Consider the following 20,203-nt stretch of genomic DNA (forward strand, 5'->3'; position numbering starts at 1 on the left):
AACAGCACTTGTTATAAATATGACTGGCTCATAACCATTACTCACTCATACTGTGGGTTTATTTGTTACTAAGGGCCAGGGAACTGTTAAAATTGTAAATGTATGATTAAAAAGATTTTTAAAATAGTTCTTATCATAAAGTAGTCGTCTAGTCCAGTGCAGAAAAAATGAAAAGACAATACATACTTGCAGTCATTTTACTGATATACAATGGATGGCATCACAGGAAAGGGTTTTCTTGAGACAGTAGCTTGAATAATATGCTGACAATTTGACATTCAAACCACCACAGAAACTTGGGCATCAGTCGATTTCCTCATTTTCCTGTGACACTGAGTGTATGAACAATTAATCATCATAAATGGCCAAATAAGAGAAAATATTACTGAGGCTTTCCCGTTTTGAACTAACATGTTTCAGGTTGTCCCAAAATAAGAGCACAACATTCTACACCAGAAAATGAGGATTTAAAATCTCGGTGGACTTAACGGTTAGTTATAGTGCATCATGTCCCATGTCATATATTTCTCATTTTTTAAAAAGAGGTATTGTGTTAATTATCTTTAATATCATCATTTGTATTTTTACTACTTTGTGTCCAGAATTGTGTGTGTAGTTTACAGCAATATTAACAAATAATAATAAAATAAACAAAAATGTCGGCAACTTTCAGATTTTTTCCTCTGGTAATCAGGAAATGTTGTACAGGCACTTAACTTGTATTCCTTGTCTAGGGCACTAAGAAAGTTGAATAACTTACACAAAGGGGTTTCACTCCTATCCGAAAAGGGCCAGTGCGAGTGCTTTCTTTCATGGCTCAGCACAAAAACACTTTATTCAACAAATGGTTGTGATTCGTTGATTAGTTGATTGAGATGTTTTAGTGCTGTGCTACAGCAAAAGAGTTCCCCTATACTCGCACTTTTTGAATAAGACTGAAAACCCCTGGCTTACGGAGTTGTAACAAATGAAGAACAGGCTTTCAGCTGTCAGTTTCATCAGTAACTAAAAGGAGAGAATAAAAATACGTCACTTACAATTCAACAATGCATTGCTGTTTTAAACACTTTCAATGAAAAGAAAATGTAATATACATGAACGTTAACTTAGAACGTCCCTTTCAGTCAGTGAAAATTTATTACATCAATACTGCTTGATTGCCCTATCAAAAACTTGTGTCAACAGAAATATCAAAAAATATATGGGAAAAACATTAATTGATGGACCAACCAGTTTACCATCAAAAATCTATTTTATGGTGAATTCCCCCTTTAATGGGACGCCCATTCCATCACCTGTCCATTCTTATGCGTTGTTTAGCTACAGACCAAGGCATAATCAGCATAGCTAAGATAAGATACTAGACTAAGGGGGACCAAAACTACCCTGGAACCCAGTCTCTGAGCCACTCAGATTGTATCTTCTGATTGCCAGACAGGTCGATGCTTTGTAATTCTGATAGAATTGGCAGAATCATATTGGTACAGATAAAGCAGCTTGATCTTTGATCTTTATCAGCTCAAGATAAGAATTACAAGTGGAAACACAACAAAAATCCTTACTGGATGAAGTTTTACCTTGAGGAATGTCCACCCTGACTGACAAGAGTATATCTGCTTGAATATCATCAATCTTCAAGTAAAAAGCCTCAGCGTCATTCTTAAGAGGAAATAAATGGGGGGGAAATTAATTATGAAATAAAATCATTTTAAGTACTGTTCAGTTCCTTTACAAGTTCAGTTCCTTACATGAAAACCTTCAACAAAAATATGAAATTAACTCCACCCCATCCACACTCTGAAGCAGTGGTCTGCAAAGACATGCATGCAAAAGGTGTGCCAGTCTATAAAATAGACAGAACATGTAATTGTGCAGGCTGCTGAGCATCATGCTATGTGTAACTATTCATAATTCTGATGTCTGTTACTTGCATATACTACTGCATGCTTAGAAAGTGATAAAACTACAAGCTCTCTAATATAAACATAAAAAAAAAAAACTTGCTTTAAGGGAAAAGGCAAACACACACTCACCATAAATAATTCAAACAATTCAATTCCCATCACTTTACGTACAAGCTCCTCCACAACCGCGTTCATGCGGACAAAGTGCTGTAAAGAATGAAACACAAGGAAACTCTTAAAAGCTTAGCCGATTTCATTAAAAAAAAATATTGTTCATTATATGGGCGCGAGCTAAAAAAGTTCTGATAAACTACATTCTGCAAACACTGTAAAAAGTGGTTTTCCTGCCTTCCAAAATATAAAGGCCTGAGCGTAATTCGCTGTTTATTTGATCTCTATTCTGAATTAGCCACAAATGGCTATTACTGCCACAAAGGATACATGTTATAATTATAGCAAATTATTTTCCTACAACTTTTATGGAGGCACAGCACAGTCCATAGCTGTGAAAAAATTCTAGCTAAAGTGGCCTTATCACCCATGCAAATTAATTCACAACCCACTCAAAATTCAATTAAAATGTAAGAATTTGCTACACTTATAACATGTATTCTTTGTGGTAAATAATGCTTTCAGTTATTTATGCAAATTTCAAAGTTAAACACTTCACATGGTGTTGATCCAAATAACTTTACATCTCATTTGAACAAGATTACAGTATTTCCCTGTAATTTCACCAGGCTCTGCAATGTTTCCCAGATGTAAACATCAGTAGTTTGGCATCTCATTACCAGAGACAACAGAACTCTCTCCACAGCCCTTTGCCAAAGTATAATTGCAAAACATTGTGTGTCACACGGCACTTGTCGAAAGGGTTGTACAACAAAGTATAAATCAGGCCTTAGGGTTTTTTTTTTTTTTTTTTTTGCTTTGTTCAACAGATCAACACTGTGTGGGTCAATTTGACCCGAACACAATGGATATAGCTCATTTCCATTACATAATACATGGGTTATGCTCTTTCCTTCTTGGATATGGATGCAGGGCTCACCTCCAGGGCAATGCTGGCCTGTCGCTGAGTGTCCGTATGCTCCTTATTACCCATGGCATACAGCAAATGATGCACTACACCAAGGGAAAGAAGATCCTGGGACAGCTCCTGGCTCTCCTGAGACAGCATCCTGTTCATGTACACAGCAAGCGTAAAATAATTACCGTACGTTTTCGATTTAACAAGGCACTGTAACAGCTTCCACATATCTGATATGAAGACACAGTATCATTGCCAAACTGTAACCACAGCAGCCATGGAAATTAAATTCAATCCATTCGAATTTTCTACAAAAAACACATTCAAATTATATATATATATTTTACCTTATGGCTCTAGCTGCTGCTGCCTGTTGAACAAACACTGGCAAGGACTCCATCATCTCGGCCATTTCTGTTAACAGTCAACCAGTAGAAGGCAATGAAATTCTGGTTCTACAAAAAACAATTTACTACATCCAATGTCTTTTATGGAAGCATTTGCCGATAAACAAATAAAGCTCCAATAAAGCGTACGCTAAGCTTCCACTCACACGCTATGTGATAATGCAAAGTGAAAGTAATGCAGTGGAATAGCTAAGCTTTGGTTTGCTATATATTTGGCTAGAAGGAAACCGTAAGTTACGTTCGAAGGCTATGTAAATGAGCTTGCTGAACACGACACTGTATAATTACTGTAATGCATACAGGGTTTCCAAGCAGGGGCAAAAGTCACAATGGGTAGATCTTAGAGAGGGTAGTAGTAGCTTGCTTTTAGGTCATTTACTTGGTACTGGAATGTCTAATTAAGATCATTTTTTGTCTGATTGTAAGGTATGAAGTTGCTCTTTTAGACAAACCACACTTATCCCATTTGGCATTCTATGGGAAACACTGTGTGAATTGTTGGATTGCAAATTTCTAATTGTTAAGTACAGAGCCAACTCAAGAAGAAATATGCCTCAGTCCCAAACATTATAGAGGGCACTGTATGTTCATCTATTAATGATACTCATGTATTATTTGACAGGTCATGGAGCAAGAAAGACCTTCAATGATGATGTGCCTCTGAATGCCTTCTTTTGCAGGTTTAAGTAAGGCCACCAGACCTCTCAGTAGAGCCTCTCTCACTTCATACTTGGTCAAATCTCTGATCAGCTCCAGATCTGAAAACCAAAACACATTGATAATACTAAGCTAACGTTTTGCCAAATAAACCATGCCTTACTATCTAACATATACTTGGCATTGCCACAGTAGACTTATGCGAAGCTAAGCAAAGTTGTTGCCCAGGTTACCCATACACCATTTCGAGAAGTTAAAAACTATGAGTACCATGATCCACCAAGGTACTTAGTTTCCATCTGCATAATTTTTGACAATTAGCTACAGAAATTACTGTGTGGACCTTTATCTACATTTTAGAGAAGTTTTCAATATGGAACAGTGACCGGGTCCACAAAACAAGCTGCATGCACTGCATAGGCCAAAGTACACAGGTAAAAAGTAACATCCGGACATCACCACTAACTGAATAAATATTTTTATTTGTGTCTTACTTATATCCGTTTATAATAATGTGATATACTCACTCTCATATTGCACTTCAAGATGAAAAGATTTCAACAAGGTCAACAATGGTTCCACAATGCATGGATGTGCTGTCTTCACAATTTCCTGTGAGAAATTAGAATTGTAAAATGTGATGTCAGGTAAGGGTAAAACATAGGCAGAAGCCAACATGTAACTTCCAAACCTTTAGTCTAGTATGCATTCTAGTACCAAGTTAGTAACTCAACACAACAATTGTGAGAGAATGTGTCGGCTCAAAGCTCAACGCTTTAAACGGAGAGAAGTGTAATGATGATACATCTACCTGTACAACGCGGAGTGTCTGCAGGACGAGCTGCTGGGCATTGGGGGAATTGCAACTCAGCAGAGTCACTAAGCCTTTGTACACCTGGCCTTGAAATCTGTGGTTACTGTGGGCCAGAGACTCAAGCAGGCTGCAGGCTGTTTCTTGGGTGTTCTCCGCTTCTGAATTCACCAAGCACTCAGCAATGGCTTTAACCCCTGTGAGTTATACAGCGATGGGCCATCAACACTACGGCTATCTCTTTAATCTGTAGTTTAAATTTATTTTTGGATTTCATTTCATACTGAAATAAACTGTTGATTTTTAAGAAACCACGGGCTGAATCAACATGAAAGGCTATCTAAATACCATGGCTTTCACAGATGAGCTCTTTGAATTTCTGTCCGGCATTCGAGACAGTCAGTAGCATGAGGAGAGCTTCTGTTTTATCCTCATCACTTATGTCTTCCTGTCCCAGGATTTCCAAAAGAGTCAGAACTCCTCCAACCTCAATGAACTCAATTAAGTAGCGATGACTGAAGGGAGAAAAAAAAGAAGGAAAATAAGACGGAGTGAAATAAACTGCAAAATAAACATTAACTTCTTAAATTACTTCTTGCTTACTTGCTCGATGCGGACAGGAACACACCCACTGCTTTAAGCTTAAGCCCTAAAAATGACCCAGACATATAGCTGGAAGAAAATTGAGTAAAGGAGACTCAAGGTTCTTCTGACGTTTAAACATTGGTCTTAAAACACACTGGTCTAAATTTAAACCAAAACGTCATCGATGACAAATGCAACTGTACCTGTATTACAGAGTAATACAGCATCAAAGTAGCATACGGCAATGGTGGACAACAGTCACAACCTTCTTTTCTCGTTTTATTGAAATTAGTAAGTAATGTTTGAGATAATAAGGCATTCAAATCTAACCAGTCAACCTTTGCTTGCTTCCTATCATCAGATTTATCTTTACGAGCACAAAACTGTTTTACTGATTTTCTTAGGTCTAAAAGCGGTTTGGCAGATTTGACTTAAAAAAAAAAAAAGATTCTGGCTATTGATTTTCCCTGTTCAGTTATCGCTGTAGTGTGGCATCCGACAAAATAAAGGATACGTAAGCTTAATCCATGAAGTGAGCCGGACCAGAAAAAGACTGGCGACCTGTGCAAACTCCACCTCCAGCTCAGGGCAGGTCTTGCCCTCATTCTGCTTGAGGAAAGCAGTCAGCATGCGTTTGCGCACTGCGTTGTTGCCCTGGTCCCATTCCTGGAGGAATGCGTTCACTTTTCTGATTGCAGCCTTCGCTTTACTGGTGGTCATTGTAGCTACTCTCGCACTGGCCACCACTGTGGGGAAAAAAAACAAAAACAAAAAAAAAAAAACATGCTCAGGTTAAATATATTATAAAATCTAATTTATAAATTAGGTTACAGCAGATGATTAGCCTACACATTTATGATGTTTATGAAGATTAAGGAATGTTTTTTACTCTTCTTACACTTGTCATCATAATAATGTAACACAAGATGACACCAATACATAAAAAAATAAATACTAAGTGTCTTTTATATGTAAAATCTTATTTCTTTCTTTATTTTAATTCAGTTTATTATTGCTTACATTGTTATCTGTTTGTTATTATCAGTGTATGCCTTTGCAATGTAAGCATACACTTGCCATGCCAGTAAAGCTTATTTGAGTTTGAATTCGATATTGATTATAGTGTTGTGTTGCCTTATTGTCTGATCAGGTTACCCATTACCAGTCAATTGTTTAGTGTAATTCTTATTTATTTGCAATTTCAAAACAATCAACACAGCAATCTACCCGCCACCATACCCAGTCTCACCAGGGGGAAAGAAAAAACAAGCACAAATGCATGCAATTGCTGTAATGCCTATAAGTGAAACAAAATTTGTTCAAGGATCCTCTCCAGGTATTTTAACCTTTTTGCACGTAAGTTCCAAAATATTTCCAACGGCCCCACAGCGTGAGTTTTCTTCTGCGTGCGCCAAGCTGTTCTGGAACTCCACCGTTACATCACAGTAGCCTTCGCATGGTCTAACCGTAACTGAAATCTTACCTATTAGTTTTAGTAGGAAATTGGCAAACTCACCCCACATCAGCACATACGGCCCACTTGACCTTATGCCGCTGGTCACACCCATCTGCACTGTGTGCAGCTGTTCATTATTTTTTGAAAAGCCTAATAAAAAATAAAAAAGCCGAATTTAAAAAGGACGTGGACATCCCGCTTATCGTGCCACTTCACTGCCAGCTGACTTCCATTCTCCCTAAATTGTTTTTTTTAATTAAAAAAACAGGAAGGTTTTATCCTAAAAATCTGGAAAATTGCAAAGTGTAGATTTGCTGTGGCTGTTCTGCTTGTAGATGCCTCGTAGTGCTTCAGAGTGTGGTACTCTTCAAGGCATGGTACCGCGCACAGGCACGTGTTGCAGGGTGCACACATGAACTTTGTGGCCCTCTTCTGTTTCCTCTTCCTGGATGAGGACAGGCAGACCTTACAGTGCCTCCGCGAGCGCCTGCCTTGGGCCTTCGTCTGCGGGATCATAGACAGGAAGTGCCTCGCAGTGAGGCGCAGGGGGTTATCCGCTGCAGAACGACCTCCACTTGTTGGACGCTGAGGGGTGTGGTGCTCCTCCAGCAGCTGTCGCATCACATTGGCCAGGTACATTTGGTAGGTAAGATTCTGACCTAGAGGTGAGGGCATGGGGGTATTGTCAACTTAATTGTATTTCATATGTGAACTGTTGGTCTTGGCTTAAAATATATAGTTTAATAAATAAATCCACATCCCCTCTCTGCATCTTCCTACCAGAGAAGCTGGGCATCCCCTTTCTGTTTGGCTGGACTTTTTCCACAGGGCCCAGTGCTGTTGGTCAGCAAGTGGTGGAAAAGCTGCTGTACCAATTGTCCACAAAGGGGGTGTGGGTTCCCCAGATAAGGAGCCAGCATTGTCATCACCACTGACCCGGACAGCCCTAGCCCATCATAATGAGTGATGTCAGTGGTTGCTCCAGTGTAGATGACAATGTCCTGAACAAACCCAGTCTTGAAATCACAGAGGATGGAAAAACTTCACCCCAAAGCGGTTCCTCTTCAAAAGGATGTATTGGCGGAATTCCCGTCCACAGCAGCAGGGATTCACCAAAGCACAGATCCTTATAATGGACATGGATCCGATGGAATGCAGACTTGACATTTGTTTAAAAAAGACATTTGTCTTTTAATCAGTTAAAATGATTTCGGTTACATTATACAAATTGTGTTTCTCAAAATACTGTGAATGACCCATTGTGAATTGACGTATAATTTGAAAAAATAAATGTAACTTTTTACTTTTTTAAAATTTAATTAAAAAAAAAAAAAGCATTTAAGCTTAGCAGTTAGCCAGTTAATTCCAGAAGAAAATTATGGTGGGATAAAACTTTGCACTTAGGCATTGCCTAGATTTATTTATTTATTCCTCAATAATTTTTCATTCATTCGGGCATTTTTTGAAGATGAATTCGGCAAAAAGCGTTCAGGATGAGCTGGCACTAGATAACGGCTAAAACCTTGTTTCTAAAAATGCACACCACAAACACAAAATGAAACTCTGGCAACATAATGATATACATTTTCTGAATAAAATACGTTACTAAGCAGCACCTTATTATAGACAAAACATTGGGAATTAATTAACTAACGCCATTATTTTGTATTAATTATTGACACACCAATACATTGAAAGCACCAAATAATTAATTAGCCAGGTAGCCATAACATACCAACCTGGAATTCAGAGACTAGCCGACACATTAGGACGAAAATCTGGAAGGCGTTAAATTATCAAAAGAATAAGGCTGAAGAAATCTGTCTTCAGATGGCGGAAATATGTGAAATTGTAGTGAAATACAAGTTCCATTCGTTTAGCTATACTGTTGATAAAATCGGTTGCTAAGCAACCACGTAATGTGTACTGCAACGAGCAAAGACGTGCGTTCAACACTGCTGTTAAACTAACCGGTCTTTGAAAAAACTGTAAAACTATCCGCTCGTAAAATTCGTGTGCGCCGCTACACGGAGTACAGTGGTACTCCGGTAAACACAATGTCAGGAAAGACAAAAACAGCGATTAATGCGGAGTATTCTTTTCACATGGCAATTCTAAAATGAAACATTCTAGAAGGACAATAATATATTTTACTTTGTTCGGTGAAAGATGTGTTTATAAACGATCAGGGGACCAGAGATTGGCATTCTCCGTGAAATTCATAAACTTCAGTGGTTACTCGAGGTATTGCAGTTTAATAAGCCAAAAAGCAAATTTCCCCTTTGAAGTCCATTCAAAACTATGAATTCACCCTGGCCAAATTAAGTTATTTTGGACAGTAGTTTTAAGCTCTAAATTTTTTTCACATCTAACTAATTATTCTCCAGGCACCGAATTTTTTTTCCTGTGCCTGGAGAACAGGAGATTTCACTATGTGAATAAAACAGGACAATAAAGTATGCTCTTATACCGTGACCATGAATTAAAAAAATGAACCATTTAATGAGCCAAAAAATTGTATAAAACTAAGCATTACTTTTAATCGAAGGAAGCAACTTTTTGCACATTAAACATTTTTGCCCCAATCAATAACACCATATTTAACTTAAAAAAAAAAAAAAAAAAAAAAAAAAAAGACACAGAAACCCCAACTGAACATGAAAATTGGAGATAATTACATTTGTTTTTCTCAAAATTTGTACAAATATATAGTCGCTAAAAAGCAAACAGCAAATAAATAAGCATGTAATATCACAGTGCTACTGTCAGTCCACACTTCTAAATAGGGCCAAATTCAAAATTCAGCTTTCAGATGGCTATAATGTGAAATGGTCATTCAGTTATTAATTCAAAAATCTCTGGTATTACCACCAAAAAACCAGCATGTTTTAAATTTAATGACTGAATAATTGAAATTCATGGCTTCTGTAACACTACTGGTCAAATATGTAAAACAAATCGATTACCTCCAATTCATTACACATACCGCAAATCCTAGCAGAATACACCCAGAATAAGAGGGCCGCTTGTGTAAGCAGTGCTTTGCCCCAAAACCTGTGTTTTCAATAGGGGGGGTCATCTGTGGTCCCCTGATGGTCACGGAGGTTCTGGCATGAGCAAGATCAAGCAATTTAAGAGGCACACGTACAATGTAGATGACATTCCTAGCTAGTACATGAAACTTTCAAAATCAACCTATACAAATTCTGGAAAATGAATTGGAAATTTTTTTTATTTATTTTTATGCCAAACAACAAAGTTGTTAACTGAATGCATATAGTTCCAAGATTACATATCTTAGTTGGAAAATAAACTTTGTAAAACAAACAAAACAAAAAAAAGGAAACTAAAACTGATGTCATCTCTGTAATACTAATACCAATCCAATCATGAGAGACAAGAACCTCCCAAAAACTCTGAGATCTTTAAATCCCAACTGGAACCCAAAAGACCACCGAAAATATTTATAAAGTCTCAAGGCTCAGTGGATTAATAAGCACCTCCAGCAGTAAGGCACAAATCTGTAGGACAGTGGAATTACTCTCTGTACTCCATGAACTGTTGGAGCCTCTTTCGATGCTCTCCTGACATTTGCACAGCACTGCAAGAGAGGAGAAAGAGTGATGCAAGTAGCCATTTCAACAACAATGAAAGGTATCCTAAAAATTATATATTGATCATTTTCTACAAATGTTTCACTGGTTCTCAGCTCTCCAATACTTCAGTGTAAAAATGCTAAGTTGCTGCTCGCCTTTCTCTTTTAGGGCCTGGTTGTCAAGTGGCCCTTATTTTGTTAAATAAAAGCTGAGATATGACGACAGTATTCACACTGGTTGTGGTCCAGATTGTGATCAGTTCTGGTGTATTAGATTCACTCTTGCCTGACATATAGACATCTCCCGGCCTATTTGGGGCCCAGATCAACAAGGTACTTTTAAATTAGTTTAAATATATCCATTATGAGAGTCTCTGCTTGATATGGGGCACATAAAACTTGAATGTTTGTGTACAAGAAAATTCACAATTAATGAATTCATAATAAGAAAAACATATGTACAACACAAGCTCTGCATCCTAATTACAACCGTTAAGGCTGAAGACAAAACATGATCTCTTACTATATGTGCTGGCCAAAAGTGGTTGTAATCCTGTAGATGGCCGTCTTCAGGGCTGCTCTCAGTGCGAAACGTAGAGTTTTGTAGGTTGTATCCTCAAGGTTGAAGGAAGACCGTACAGGTTTGCTGGAGGCATGGGGCAACTTGAAGTGCTTGTCCACTGCCTATAGATAGAAGTATAACAAGAGTCCTATAAAGATGAAGCTTATTAGCTTGATGTATCAACCATGAATCAGCCTCATTCCTCAGCCCTAGTCCCGGGTGAACTCAAGTGTTTTCATGCTGTGCTCATTATAAATTAGGTGTGATTTGAACCTTGAAGTGTTTTTACATTGAAACAAGCTCAGAATTCATACGTATGTGGATTCATCGAAAAGGGTGCTAAAAAATGAAAATTGTGGTGGAACATATATATTATAGCTTAAAACTGATATTTTCTACCTTACCTCTTGCAAAATCAGCATTGAGCTCAGTATGCTGGAAAACGTAGTCTGTACCACACCAAATCGGTCTTCTGTGTACGAGGCCACAACTAGATGGGATAAGCCTAGAATACAAAATAATAAAAATAATGGGGTAGGGGTGGTGGCAGTGAAAGGGGAAATACTTAAACCATACACATACAATTTAAATATAAAAAGAAGACAAACTTTCAAATGTATGTACCTACAGGGCAGGCTGTGCAATGAAAACACCCTTCATCCCACTACGCTATAAGTTCAACAACATACACATTTAAATTAAGAGTCTCTAACACAAATGGCAGGCTAGGTTCCCATTTGGATAAAGCTTGCCAGCTAACTCAAATTGCTTCATAAAAACTGGCCAGTGTTCACAGTAAACCTCCAGTTAACTGGTTCGTTAGCATACACTGCCACTTCACCTGCATCACCCCATTGAGCACCTTTCTGCTGACCCGTTAAACATTTAAGTCAAGCATTTATTTGAACAAATGTTCTAAAAAAACTATACTCTCAAATGAACATATATAAATTTTTGACCTTCCAGCGCCCAAATGTGAGCTTGACTGTCAGCAAAAAGGGCTTGACTTGAGGCTTCTGGAAGCTGTAAGGAAAGAAAAGAAGGGAAACTCATTACATTGACGCAAGTGCTATATGTATATGTATATATATATATATGTATATGTATATGTATATATATATGTATATGTATATATGTACACGTTTATTATTTTTTGCAATTCAATGTTTTTGAGTTGAGTACACACTTCATGATTCTTTAAATCATTAGGTTAAGGTCAGACAACTGCACTGCTGCTCAATCAAGGGAGTCAGGATGACAAAACAAATGTTTTAAAATCCTGAAATTTGAGAATCATCAAATTATCATCTTTGGCAGTATTCAGTGTAGGCTATAAATGTGTAATCATTAATAAATTATGTTCCAATAAAACTGGGCCAGCAAGAAAATTTACCACCAATAAATGCTGGAAGCCAACTCCTTGCCGGCAAGTTTATACTGATTTATATTGAGATTTATATTCATTGCAAATGAGGGCAATGAATTTATTTGTTTGCATAAATAGAATTGAGCTTGGTAAATCGGCTGTTGATGTGTCAGTATCTGCGAGCCGCAATATATACAGAGAATGTTTTGTGCTGCGACTATTTACACAATTTCAGTGCGTGTTTGGCAAACTGAATGTCAAGTAAAACATAAAATCTTGAAGTGTGCACTAGGTGCACTAAGTGTGTTAGAACTTTCAAAACTAGTCAGGTTTTACAGCAAATGAAAGAGCAAAAGAGGCTAAAGGGCTGACAAAGAAGCATGATCAAACGCAATGAAATGGGAAACAAATGGTTAATAAAGGCAGGACATGCAGCTGCCTTATGATTTCATTGAAGTACCCAGAAGATGTAAATCTATCGAAAGTGCAGAAACATTTTACCACAGCACCACAAACACACAGGATTGACAGATCAGGTACTTCCACCATGGTTGCACACGTGCCGGGTTAGGTTAGATGATCAGGGGGAGGAATTAGTTGTTTTGAGCAATGAACTCCTCTCCTGTCGTACCCTCTCATGACATGACCACTGGCTTCCAGCAGCTACGCTAACAGAAAATTGCAATGCTTACATTGGGGTGGAAACGTCACCTCTACCAAAACTCTAACTGAAGCTGAACAGGGGAGCAATGATTCCCAGCATGTTCAGACAGTAATGTCTTACTGTGAGCCTGGTCCCATGGCCATGAGAGTACAGAGCAGAAATGCAGTCTTCTAGGACTACTACAAGTATCTGGAAGGCATGCAGAGTCTATTCCCACCCACCATGCAGCATGCACTTCATCTTACCTTATTAAATAAGTACATTATCAGTGCCCGCTTAGCCAAGAAATTTTTAACCTGAATAAAACATTTGAGAAAATAACAATGGAGCAGAATATTCTTGCATCATGATGATAAGAATTGACAATACATTGTTGCAGTAAATATTTAAACCACAAATAAATCATGAAGTCAATTAGAGTCAAGGGTCAATGTGTTAAAATTAAAAAATAACCAATAAATTAATTTAAAAACAGGATTAAAAACTGAATAAAACTGACCAAAAAAAAACTCAATGAGGACCAGGAGCTTATATGGAAACAGAACCAATAATAAGGGGGAATTTTAATAGCACTTTACCTGCTCCTGTCGGTTGTGGACCCACAGGGTGAGGAAGCTTGGTGTGCGCGTGGCAGGAGAAGGGATGGGCGATTCAGCTGGGGAGGCTGAAGGACTGCCATTTAGAGGAGACCCTGCTGTTTTAGACGAAACGAAAGAGCACAGCATGCATCATGCACATTCAAGTCAGACATGACACAAATAATTTTATTTTCAACTCCCAAAAAACCAATACAGACTAGCTGAATACTCAATTCTGTTTGGCTGGGACGAGTGTATTATTTCTCCACACACACCCAACTACAGTGTAGCGGTGGCAAAAGTTCAACCACTGTTCTAAATTCATTCATTAGTCAACATCCAAACTTCAGAGGCCACGTGAAATACTCCCGGGAAAACAAATCATCACTACTGATATCTATTGGGTGTTGATAAGATAGCCAATCAGTAGCAAGAGTTGTACAGCTTCGTATTCCATGGAAGCTGCAAGGCCTTGCTGCTGATTGGCTGTCCCAACAAAAAAATTGCAGCATCTATAGTGGACATATGAGCAGTTTGACCAGTGGCATGAAAATACAGAGAAGCATAAATAAAGCCTTCGGAAATCAGGTCGTCTACACCTCTGTAGCTCAAACATGTGGAACAAGATCTTCTTCATCACTCCTACCTGTAGAGGAAGTCCACAGCTTGGGCCTCCTCCTGGTCACATGAGGGCTCTGCACTGAGCCAAACCAGGGTGAGAAGGGGTCCTGCCCCCCAACCAGGCGCTTCATGGCAGGAGAAGCAAACGGGCTATCAGACTTGGGGGTGAAGCCAGCTGCCTGGGGGCCGGACATGGCTGTCATAGAAGATCTTAGGGGCATAACTCCAGTGGTGTGGCTCGCTGAACTCACCCAGGGAGTTTTTGCCAGTTCTTCCATACCTGATGCCACTGAAAAATTTACACCAACATATCACTTAAGGTATAAATGGAGTCTTTTTAATAAAAAAGGAAAAAAAAAAAAAAAACAATTGACTGTAATCTACCTGAGCTGTCTGAGGAGGTGGACTGCTGATCTCTGCCGATGGACTGTGGCTTGGCCCTCCCATTGAAGGAAACAACTTCATGGTAAGTCACCAGCCTCTGAGTGAGGTCATTGATGAGAGACAGACACTCCTTACATATGGCACTCCAATTGTGAGGATGACCACCTGGGAGGAAATGTAGTTATGGCAGAATACACTTAATTTCCAACTGGTGCAGGCAGAATGCAGACTGCAACTGTGCGTCTCCGAGGGCTTGTCAGCCACATTAGCCAGTAGCAAAATACCTACATACAAGTTGCAATGCATGAATTGGAGCAACCATTACATTTTTTGGGATGGTTGTTATGCTGTCCATATCTGTACACTGAAAACTCCAGTTTGTGCTGCCCTGGGCATTTATGGAGGGGTATACGGGTATTAAAAACGGAAAAATTACAATAAATATTACGGAGATGGAAAATTTGCTTTATATTGCCAAGCCTGCGATCAACAGTGCTTGCCCACTAAATACGCCATAGCTATAAATTGCACACACAACAATACAGAAAATACAGAACTGTAGAATGCTACATACCAGGCTGACTCAGGCTAAAGACTTCTTGTCTTCTTGATGGGGAGTGTTGAGACAACAAAGCCAAGTCCTGCAGGGCTAAAAACTTAAATTTGAGGTAAAGGAGAAAGAAAAATGTATACATACAATTAGAAAAAATTCAACCAGTTTCGTCATAAGCAGCAATTACAAACACAGGAATGAGCCTCAAAGCAATGTTTTTATTTTATATGCCTCATCTGCCTCATCGTAGTCTGTAGTAAAGCAGGTACCTGAAGCCTGCACAGTATCATGGGAATATACCTCTACATTCACTAGAGGCAGAGCTGGCCAAGAGCTCATTTGAGTCAGGACAGCTACTCTTCTACAGATAAAAATAAAAAACCCAGTGTGGCTTAATAAAGAACAGGCAACATAATATGGGTGGGGAAGTTTATGGTATTTCTAGCTTAAGACCTTTGGCCTTTGGCAAGCCAACTAATAATAACAAAAATATTAGTCTTTTGACAGAATACAAAGTTGCAGTCTCACCTTTAAAATCATTGGTTCTTTGCCACTTAAAACTGCAGGAAGGCATTGGAATATGTCCTCAGAAAATGATGACTGCACAGGTACACTGTACGCCTTCAAAAAAAACAAGATGCAAATTAGTACAAACAATGAACTTTTACTGAGAAGTCACAATGTGCTCCAGAAGTGTTGGGAAAAAAATGATGTTTTTCTGTTGCATACCCAGAAATTGAAATTCATTTTTTAACAAAAGTGCATTTTGTGTTCAGCCCCCCCTGATTTAGGTGAACAACGGTATCGGAACAATTAGTTTAAATAAAATGAAATAAGTTGAAAATCTCTTGCTTATAGTAACTGCATCAAGCCTCCATCCCACTGACTTCACCAGACACTGCTTCTTCTCTTATAATGCTTTTCCAGGATTTAACTGCAGCCTATTTAAGTTGTTGCTTGTTGGAGGAATACAAATGTGGTGATTAACTTGGCCAGTTTAACATTTTCCTACTTGTCAGTCTGAATGTTGCATAGTATGTTTCATATGGTCATAGTCCCGCTGCATAAATTTCTGGCCAATAAGTCGTATGCTTTTTAAAACATTTTTTAAAAACATTTGCAGACAAGATCCGTTTTTACCTCACTGAATGCATCTCACTGTCGTTATCTACAAAAATGAGAATGAACATCTAAAACAGCAAGCACCAAGAGAAGCTGACCGACCAAGTTTTATTGAAAGATTCCAGACCTCACTGATGTAAATCTTGAAGAGAAGCATGGTGGTGTACCAGATGACCAGAAGGAAGGTGCCACTGATCCACAGATGGTAAAGCAAGGAGAGGTCCAGGAGTCCAGCGACTGTGTCCAGGGCAGTGACAGAGCTAGACAGGGAAAACCAGAAAAATAATTTAATACAGCCACCTTTACGAAGATTACATTACACTTATTTAGCAGATGCTTTTATCCAAAGCAATGTACAAAAGTGCATATCATGGTCACTGGACAACTACAAAACACAGGTTCAATAAGGCACCATACTCATTTCGTACAGCTCATGTCTCACGGCATATGCTTCTGCCAATGTAAAGGACTTTAAGATTTCTACTGTGAAATGAAAAGTGCTTCTTATTATTTAAGTTAACAAAAAAGTGAAAAAAAAAAAGGTAAGGAAATTCTTCACACAAAGAGAGTGTATATTATGACATCTTGCCTGTTTTTATGAAGGTTCATTGTAGTACAAATCCAGGCTCTGGGCACATATCCTAAATAATGCAAAAGTATATAAATTCAGATTTTATTTTATTTTTTTAAACAAAGTCATTGCAGTCCTTCTGAATGAGCATTTAACAGTTCGCTTACCGAAGAAAAAATAGAAAATGCAATAGTTCCGTAATGAATACAACGACTGAACTGCACTGTACTTCACAACCAGAGGCAGTGCTCCCTTGAAACGCAGGTACTTGAACTGCTGCAATGACACAAAACACACATTTATGTGGTTGTGTACACAGCCATTACAACAATGTGGCCTAAGTGATGGACACATTTCATAAATTTTCATAACTGTATTCAACATAGTCTGAAATAAACAGAAACTGACGGTACCTGTACGGTGTGAAATGAAACATAGTTCATATTTCTAACCACTCCAAGAAGGCTGTAACTGTATCCAATAAAGGCTCCAGCCAATAGCAAGAAGAGATGATACTCATTTAGACACATCTGATGAGCACTGCCACTGCAACAAGAAAATCAAATAACATATGAGATAATGAATTATAAAAATCTAAATTCATTATAAGATTTAAAGAATTATGCACTGTGGACCCATTCCTGGTTTGAGTTACTTGCTCTTCGGAACTGGAATCTCCATCCAAAACACGCAACCTGGCTTAGGTGACTTACTGATGAAAATTCCATTTGAAAGAATAAAAGGTTCAAATTAAGATATAACAGCAATGCATTAATGGTATGGCTCACCCGCTATCCTCAGTGCATGGGGAGGCTATGAATTTATATCTCCCTCCGATCATCACAGACGCACACCATGCCACCACCATGCCCATCATGCAATGGGCCAACGAGTGGACAAACTGCTGAGGATGAAGCACTTTTCCCAACAGGGCTATCCTGGTGCAAGGGATGGAGGGCACCACTGAAAAAGAGCAAATTCAATATGGTAAATGGACGGCATTTATATGGCGCTTTTAGCCAAAGTGCTTTACAACTGATGCCTTTCATTCACCCATTCACACACACACACTCACACTCACACACCAACGGCGAAAGGCCATGCAAGGTACCAATCAGCTCGTTGGGAGCAATTAGGGGTTAGGTGTCTTGTTCAGGGACACTTCGACACGCCCAGGGCGGGGGATCGAACCGGCAACCCTCTGATTGCCAGACAACCATTCTTACCTCCTGAGCTATGTCGCCCCTGCTTCGTGAAACTCCACAAATTATAAAAAGCTTACTGAGCAAACATGTACATTATTTAAAGAAATCCAACTCACCGGTGTAATATTCCAGGTTGAAGAACCCAACAAACAGCACAACCGCAGTAAGGATGAGGAGACAGAAAATGACGTAGGAGCCATAGAAGAGACTCACGGATTCTGGGATAGAATCATGTTTTGCTTAGACAGGCCCAACCATCCAACCAAAAACAATTAATATTATCACAATGACACTCAGTTGCAACCATAGTTCTGCTCAGGTTTGTAATTTGTAACACTTGTAATGTTATGGGCTTATAGTAGCCATTTTTGATAACAAAACCACAAAGATCAAGGTCAAAATGTGCTTACCAGAAATCCACTGGATGGGATGGAACAAACTAGCTTTGCTCAAAACTATGAACAAAGCTGTGGTGACTGGTAACAGCAACACTGTCCATGCAGTGCTGGCAGCAGCTCTCCACCAAATAACCTGAACAAGATGAGGCAGAAATAAGAGAAAATTATGGAGATGTTATAAAATGCTTTAATAAAAACTGTTTAATGAGGGCTACAGTACCCAAACAATGAGCCAGAATTGCTTCGGAAAAACAGTTTAATGCACATAAAAATGCATTTCCCCATCCTTTTAAACACCTTTAGTACTCATCCTAAGATGTGTCTATGCAAATTTTGGTGGTTCCAGTTCATGGTTATAGGTAGCTACACCAAGCCTGGTTAAGCAAGCAGTTTGTTAAGCAGGAAGAACAGTGCTTAACGAGCATAAAAGGCATTATTTCTTAAAATACTTTTCTCATCTGTTTGTACGCTGTTAGCACTCACGCTAAGCGATGTCTGTGCAAATGTCTGTGGTTCTATTATATTTAGCTAGCCAGGTACATTAAGTAGCCTACATTAAGTACATAACATCCCAGTTCCCGACCAATTGTACGTAAAGTAATGGGGAGCACGACTCAATCTGAGCAAGTATCAGTCCTAATTATTCAAATGCAGCTAGTATGTCAGTTACATGAAACCAACCAAGACTATGTGTTAGGGACATGCTTGTCATACAGACGCATTTTTAGACTTAAGTTGGCAAAGCATTCTAGTTAGCCAACTTATCGTTGGCCAGTATTTGGCATGTTACTATGCTCATTAACAGTGCGGTTGGCCCTTCTAACTAATTATATCAGTTTCTGCAAACTGCTCACATCAGTTGGCTCACATTATAAAGATAGCTGGCTAAATGTATCGATAAAATCCGACGTCGCCTGTTATCCAATTCAGCTAGCTAACCAAGTTAACCGACGAATAATAATACATGACCGGTTGACCTATATTAGCTAGCTTACAGCCCAAATCGCACCCACTGCATGAGCAGCCCATTACAAATTCAGTTTACTAGTCAAAGTGATACGTTACTACATGCACAGAAAGAAACATACGTTGAATCTTGCGAAATACGAATTGCTGCTAGCAAAGCTTATTTATCAATATTAGTTGGCTAGCTAGCTATCCGTGTTGTGATAACTAAGTTAGAAGTTTCGTAGGCTAGTCCTCACAACTGTGGCTTCATTCTAAATTAAAAATTTAACAAAAAGTACATACCTTAGAAAGGAACCAATGACTGTGCCCAAGTAGAAACATAATGTAATTTAGCTAGCAATAATGCTTCCACACGCTGACCAAAACAAACGCTTTTTTGCTGAACACATGCATTGACAAATGCCGAATTTACACTCCTACAATGGAACGAACAGCACTGTGCATGAAACTTCCCATACCGCGCCACTTGCATTCAAAGGACCTTCCTTAGACCCCAATATAGTGCTGTCCCGTGTGCTGCCTGATCGAAATGACAAAACACAAAACGTGCCAATTCAAGAAATATATAAACGTTTATAAATCTGTTTACCATTCAGAACATTTGATCAAAACATTTCAGTTTACCCCATACCATCAACCTGGTTTAAATAAATGGTTCATTGCACTGGTGTTGATCTGTGCCCCAAAACTAACATATCATATGTTACTGCGATGAAACAGGCCTAATTTGTAACTGGACATTCCAGTATGGGGAATAAACAAACA

At 38.7% G+C, this 20,203-nt stretch overlaps 3 protein-coding genes across 11 annotated transcripts; all 3 read right to left on the reverse strand.

Annotated features, from left to right (window-relative positions):
• Positions 1-183: 183 nt before the first annotated feature.
• Positions 184-9,477, reverse strand: armh1 (armadillo like helical domain containing 1). 4 transcript variants are annotated; one of them, XM_035412872.1, is made up of 12 exons: positions 8,590-9,477; positions 5,909-6,140; positions 5,413-5,481; positions 5,158-5,324; positions 4,810-5,006; positions 4,526-4,610; positions 3,983-4,099; positions 3,282-3,348; positions 2,956-3,085; positions 2,034-2,111; positions 1,563-1,659; positions 184-1,005 (listed from the first exon to the last, which is right to left on the reverse strand). In XM_035412872.1, exons 2-12 carry the CDS (start codon positions 6,112-6,114, stop codon positions 983-985), a joined length of 1,236 nt encoding a protein of 411 aa, XP_035268763.1. In that variant the 5' UTR covers positions 6,115-6,140; positions 8,590-9,477; the 3' UTR covers positions 184-982. The 4 variants fall into 4 exon arrangements, with proteins under 4 accessions (XP_035268763.1, XP_035268761.1, XP_035268762.1 ...); XM_035412870.1 differs by lacking the exon at positions 8,590-9,477 and adding an exon at positions 6,911-6,932; XM_035412871.1 differs by lacking the exon at positions 8,590-9,477 and adding an exon at positions 6,911-6,931 and having other exon boundaries at positions 1,578-1,659.
• Positions 7,005-8,150, reverse strand: LOC118224978 (piggyBac transposable element-derived protein 4). The gene is made up of 2 exons (XM_035412874.1): positions 7,631-8,150; positions 7,005-7,509 (listed from the first exon to the last, which is right to left on the reverse strand). The coding sequence occupies exons 1-2, from the start codon at positions 7,644-7,646 to the stop codon at positions 7,103-7,105; spliced, it is 423 nt and encodes a 140-aa protein (XP_035268765.1). The 5' UTR covers positions 7,647-8,150; the 3' UTR covers positions 7,005-7,102.
• A 587-nt stretch (positions 9,478-10,064) lies between the features above and the next one.
• On the reverse strand, positions 10,065-19,920 carry ndc1 (NDC1 transmembrane nucleoporin). Of its 6 annotated transcripts, none has more exons than XM_035412867.1 (18): positions 19,721-19,920; positions 18,482-18,602; positions 18,188-18,289; positions 17,655-17,829; positions 17,280-17,406; positions 17,034-17,142; positions 16,885-16,936; positions 16,423-16,555; positions 15,702-15,794; positions 15,195-15,276; positions 14,621-14,785; positions 14,262-14,525; positions 13,616-13,728; positions 13,283-13,333; positions 11,967-12,030; positions 11,412-11,512; positions 10,969-11,129; positions 10,065-10,451 (listed from the first exon to the last, which is right to left on the reverse strand). In XM_035412867.1, the coding sequence occupies exons 1-18, from the start codon at positions 19,757-19,759 to the stop codon at positions 10,388-10,390; spliced, it is 2,016 nt and encodes a 671-aa protein (XP_035268758.1). In that variant the 5' UTR covers positions 19,760-19,920; the 3' UTR covers positions 10,065-10,387. The 6 variants fall into 6 exon arrangements, with proteins under 6 accessions (XP_035268758.1, XP_035268757.1, XP_035268755.1 ...); XM_035412866.1 differs by having other exon boundaries at positions 13,616-13,731; positions 19,721-19,919; XM_035412864.1 differs by having other exon boundaries at positions 13,616-13,731; positions 17,034-17,139; positions 17,280-17,412; positions 19,721-19,919.
• Between the last annotated feature and the right edge of the window lie 283 nt (positions 19,921-20,203).

Source organism: Anguilla anguilla, chromosome 4 (assembly GCF_013347855.1).
Source record: "Anguilla anguilla isolate fAngAng1 chromosome 4, fAngAng1.pri, whole genome shotgun sequence".
NCBI lineage: Eukaryota > Metazoa > Chordata > Actinopteri > Anguilliformes > Anguillidae > Anguilla > Anguilla anguilla.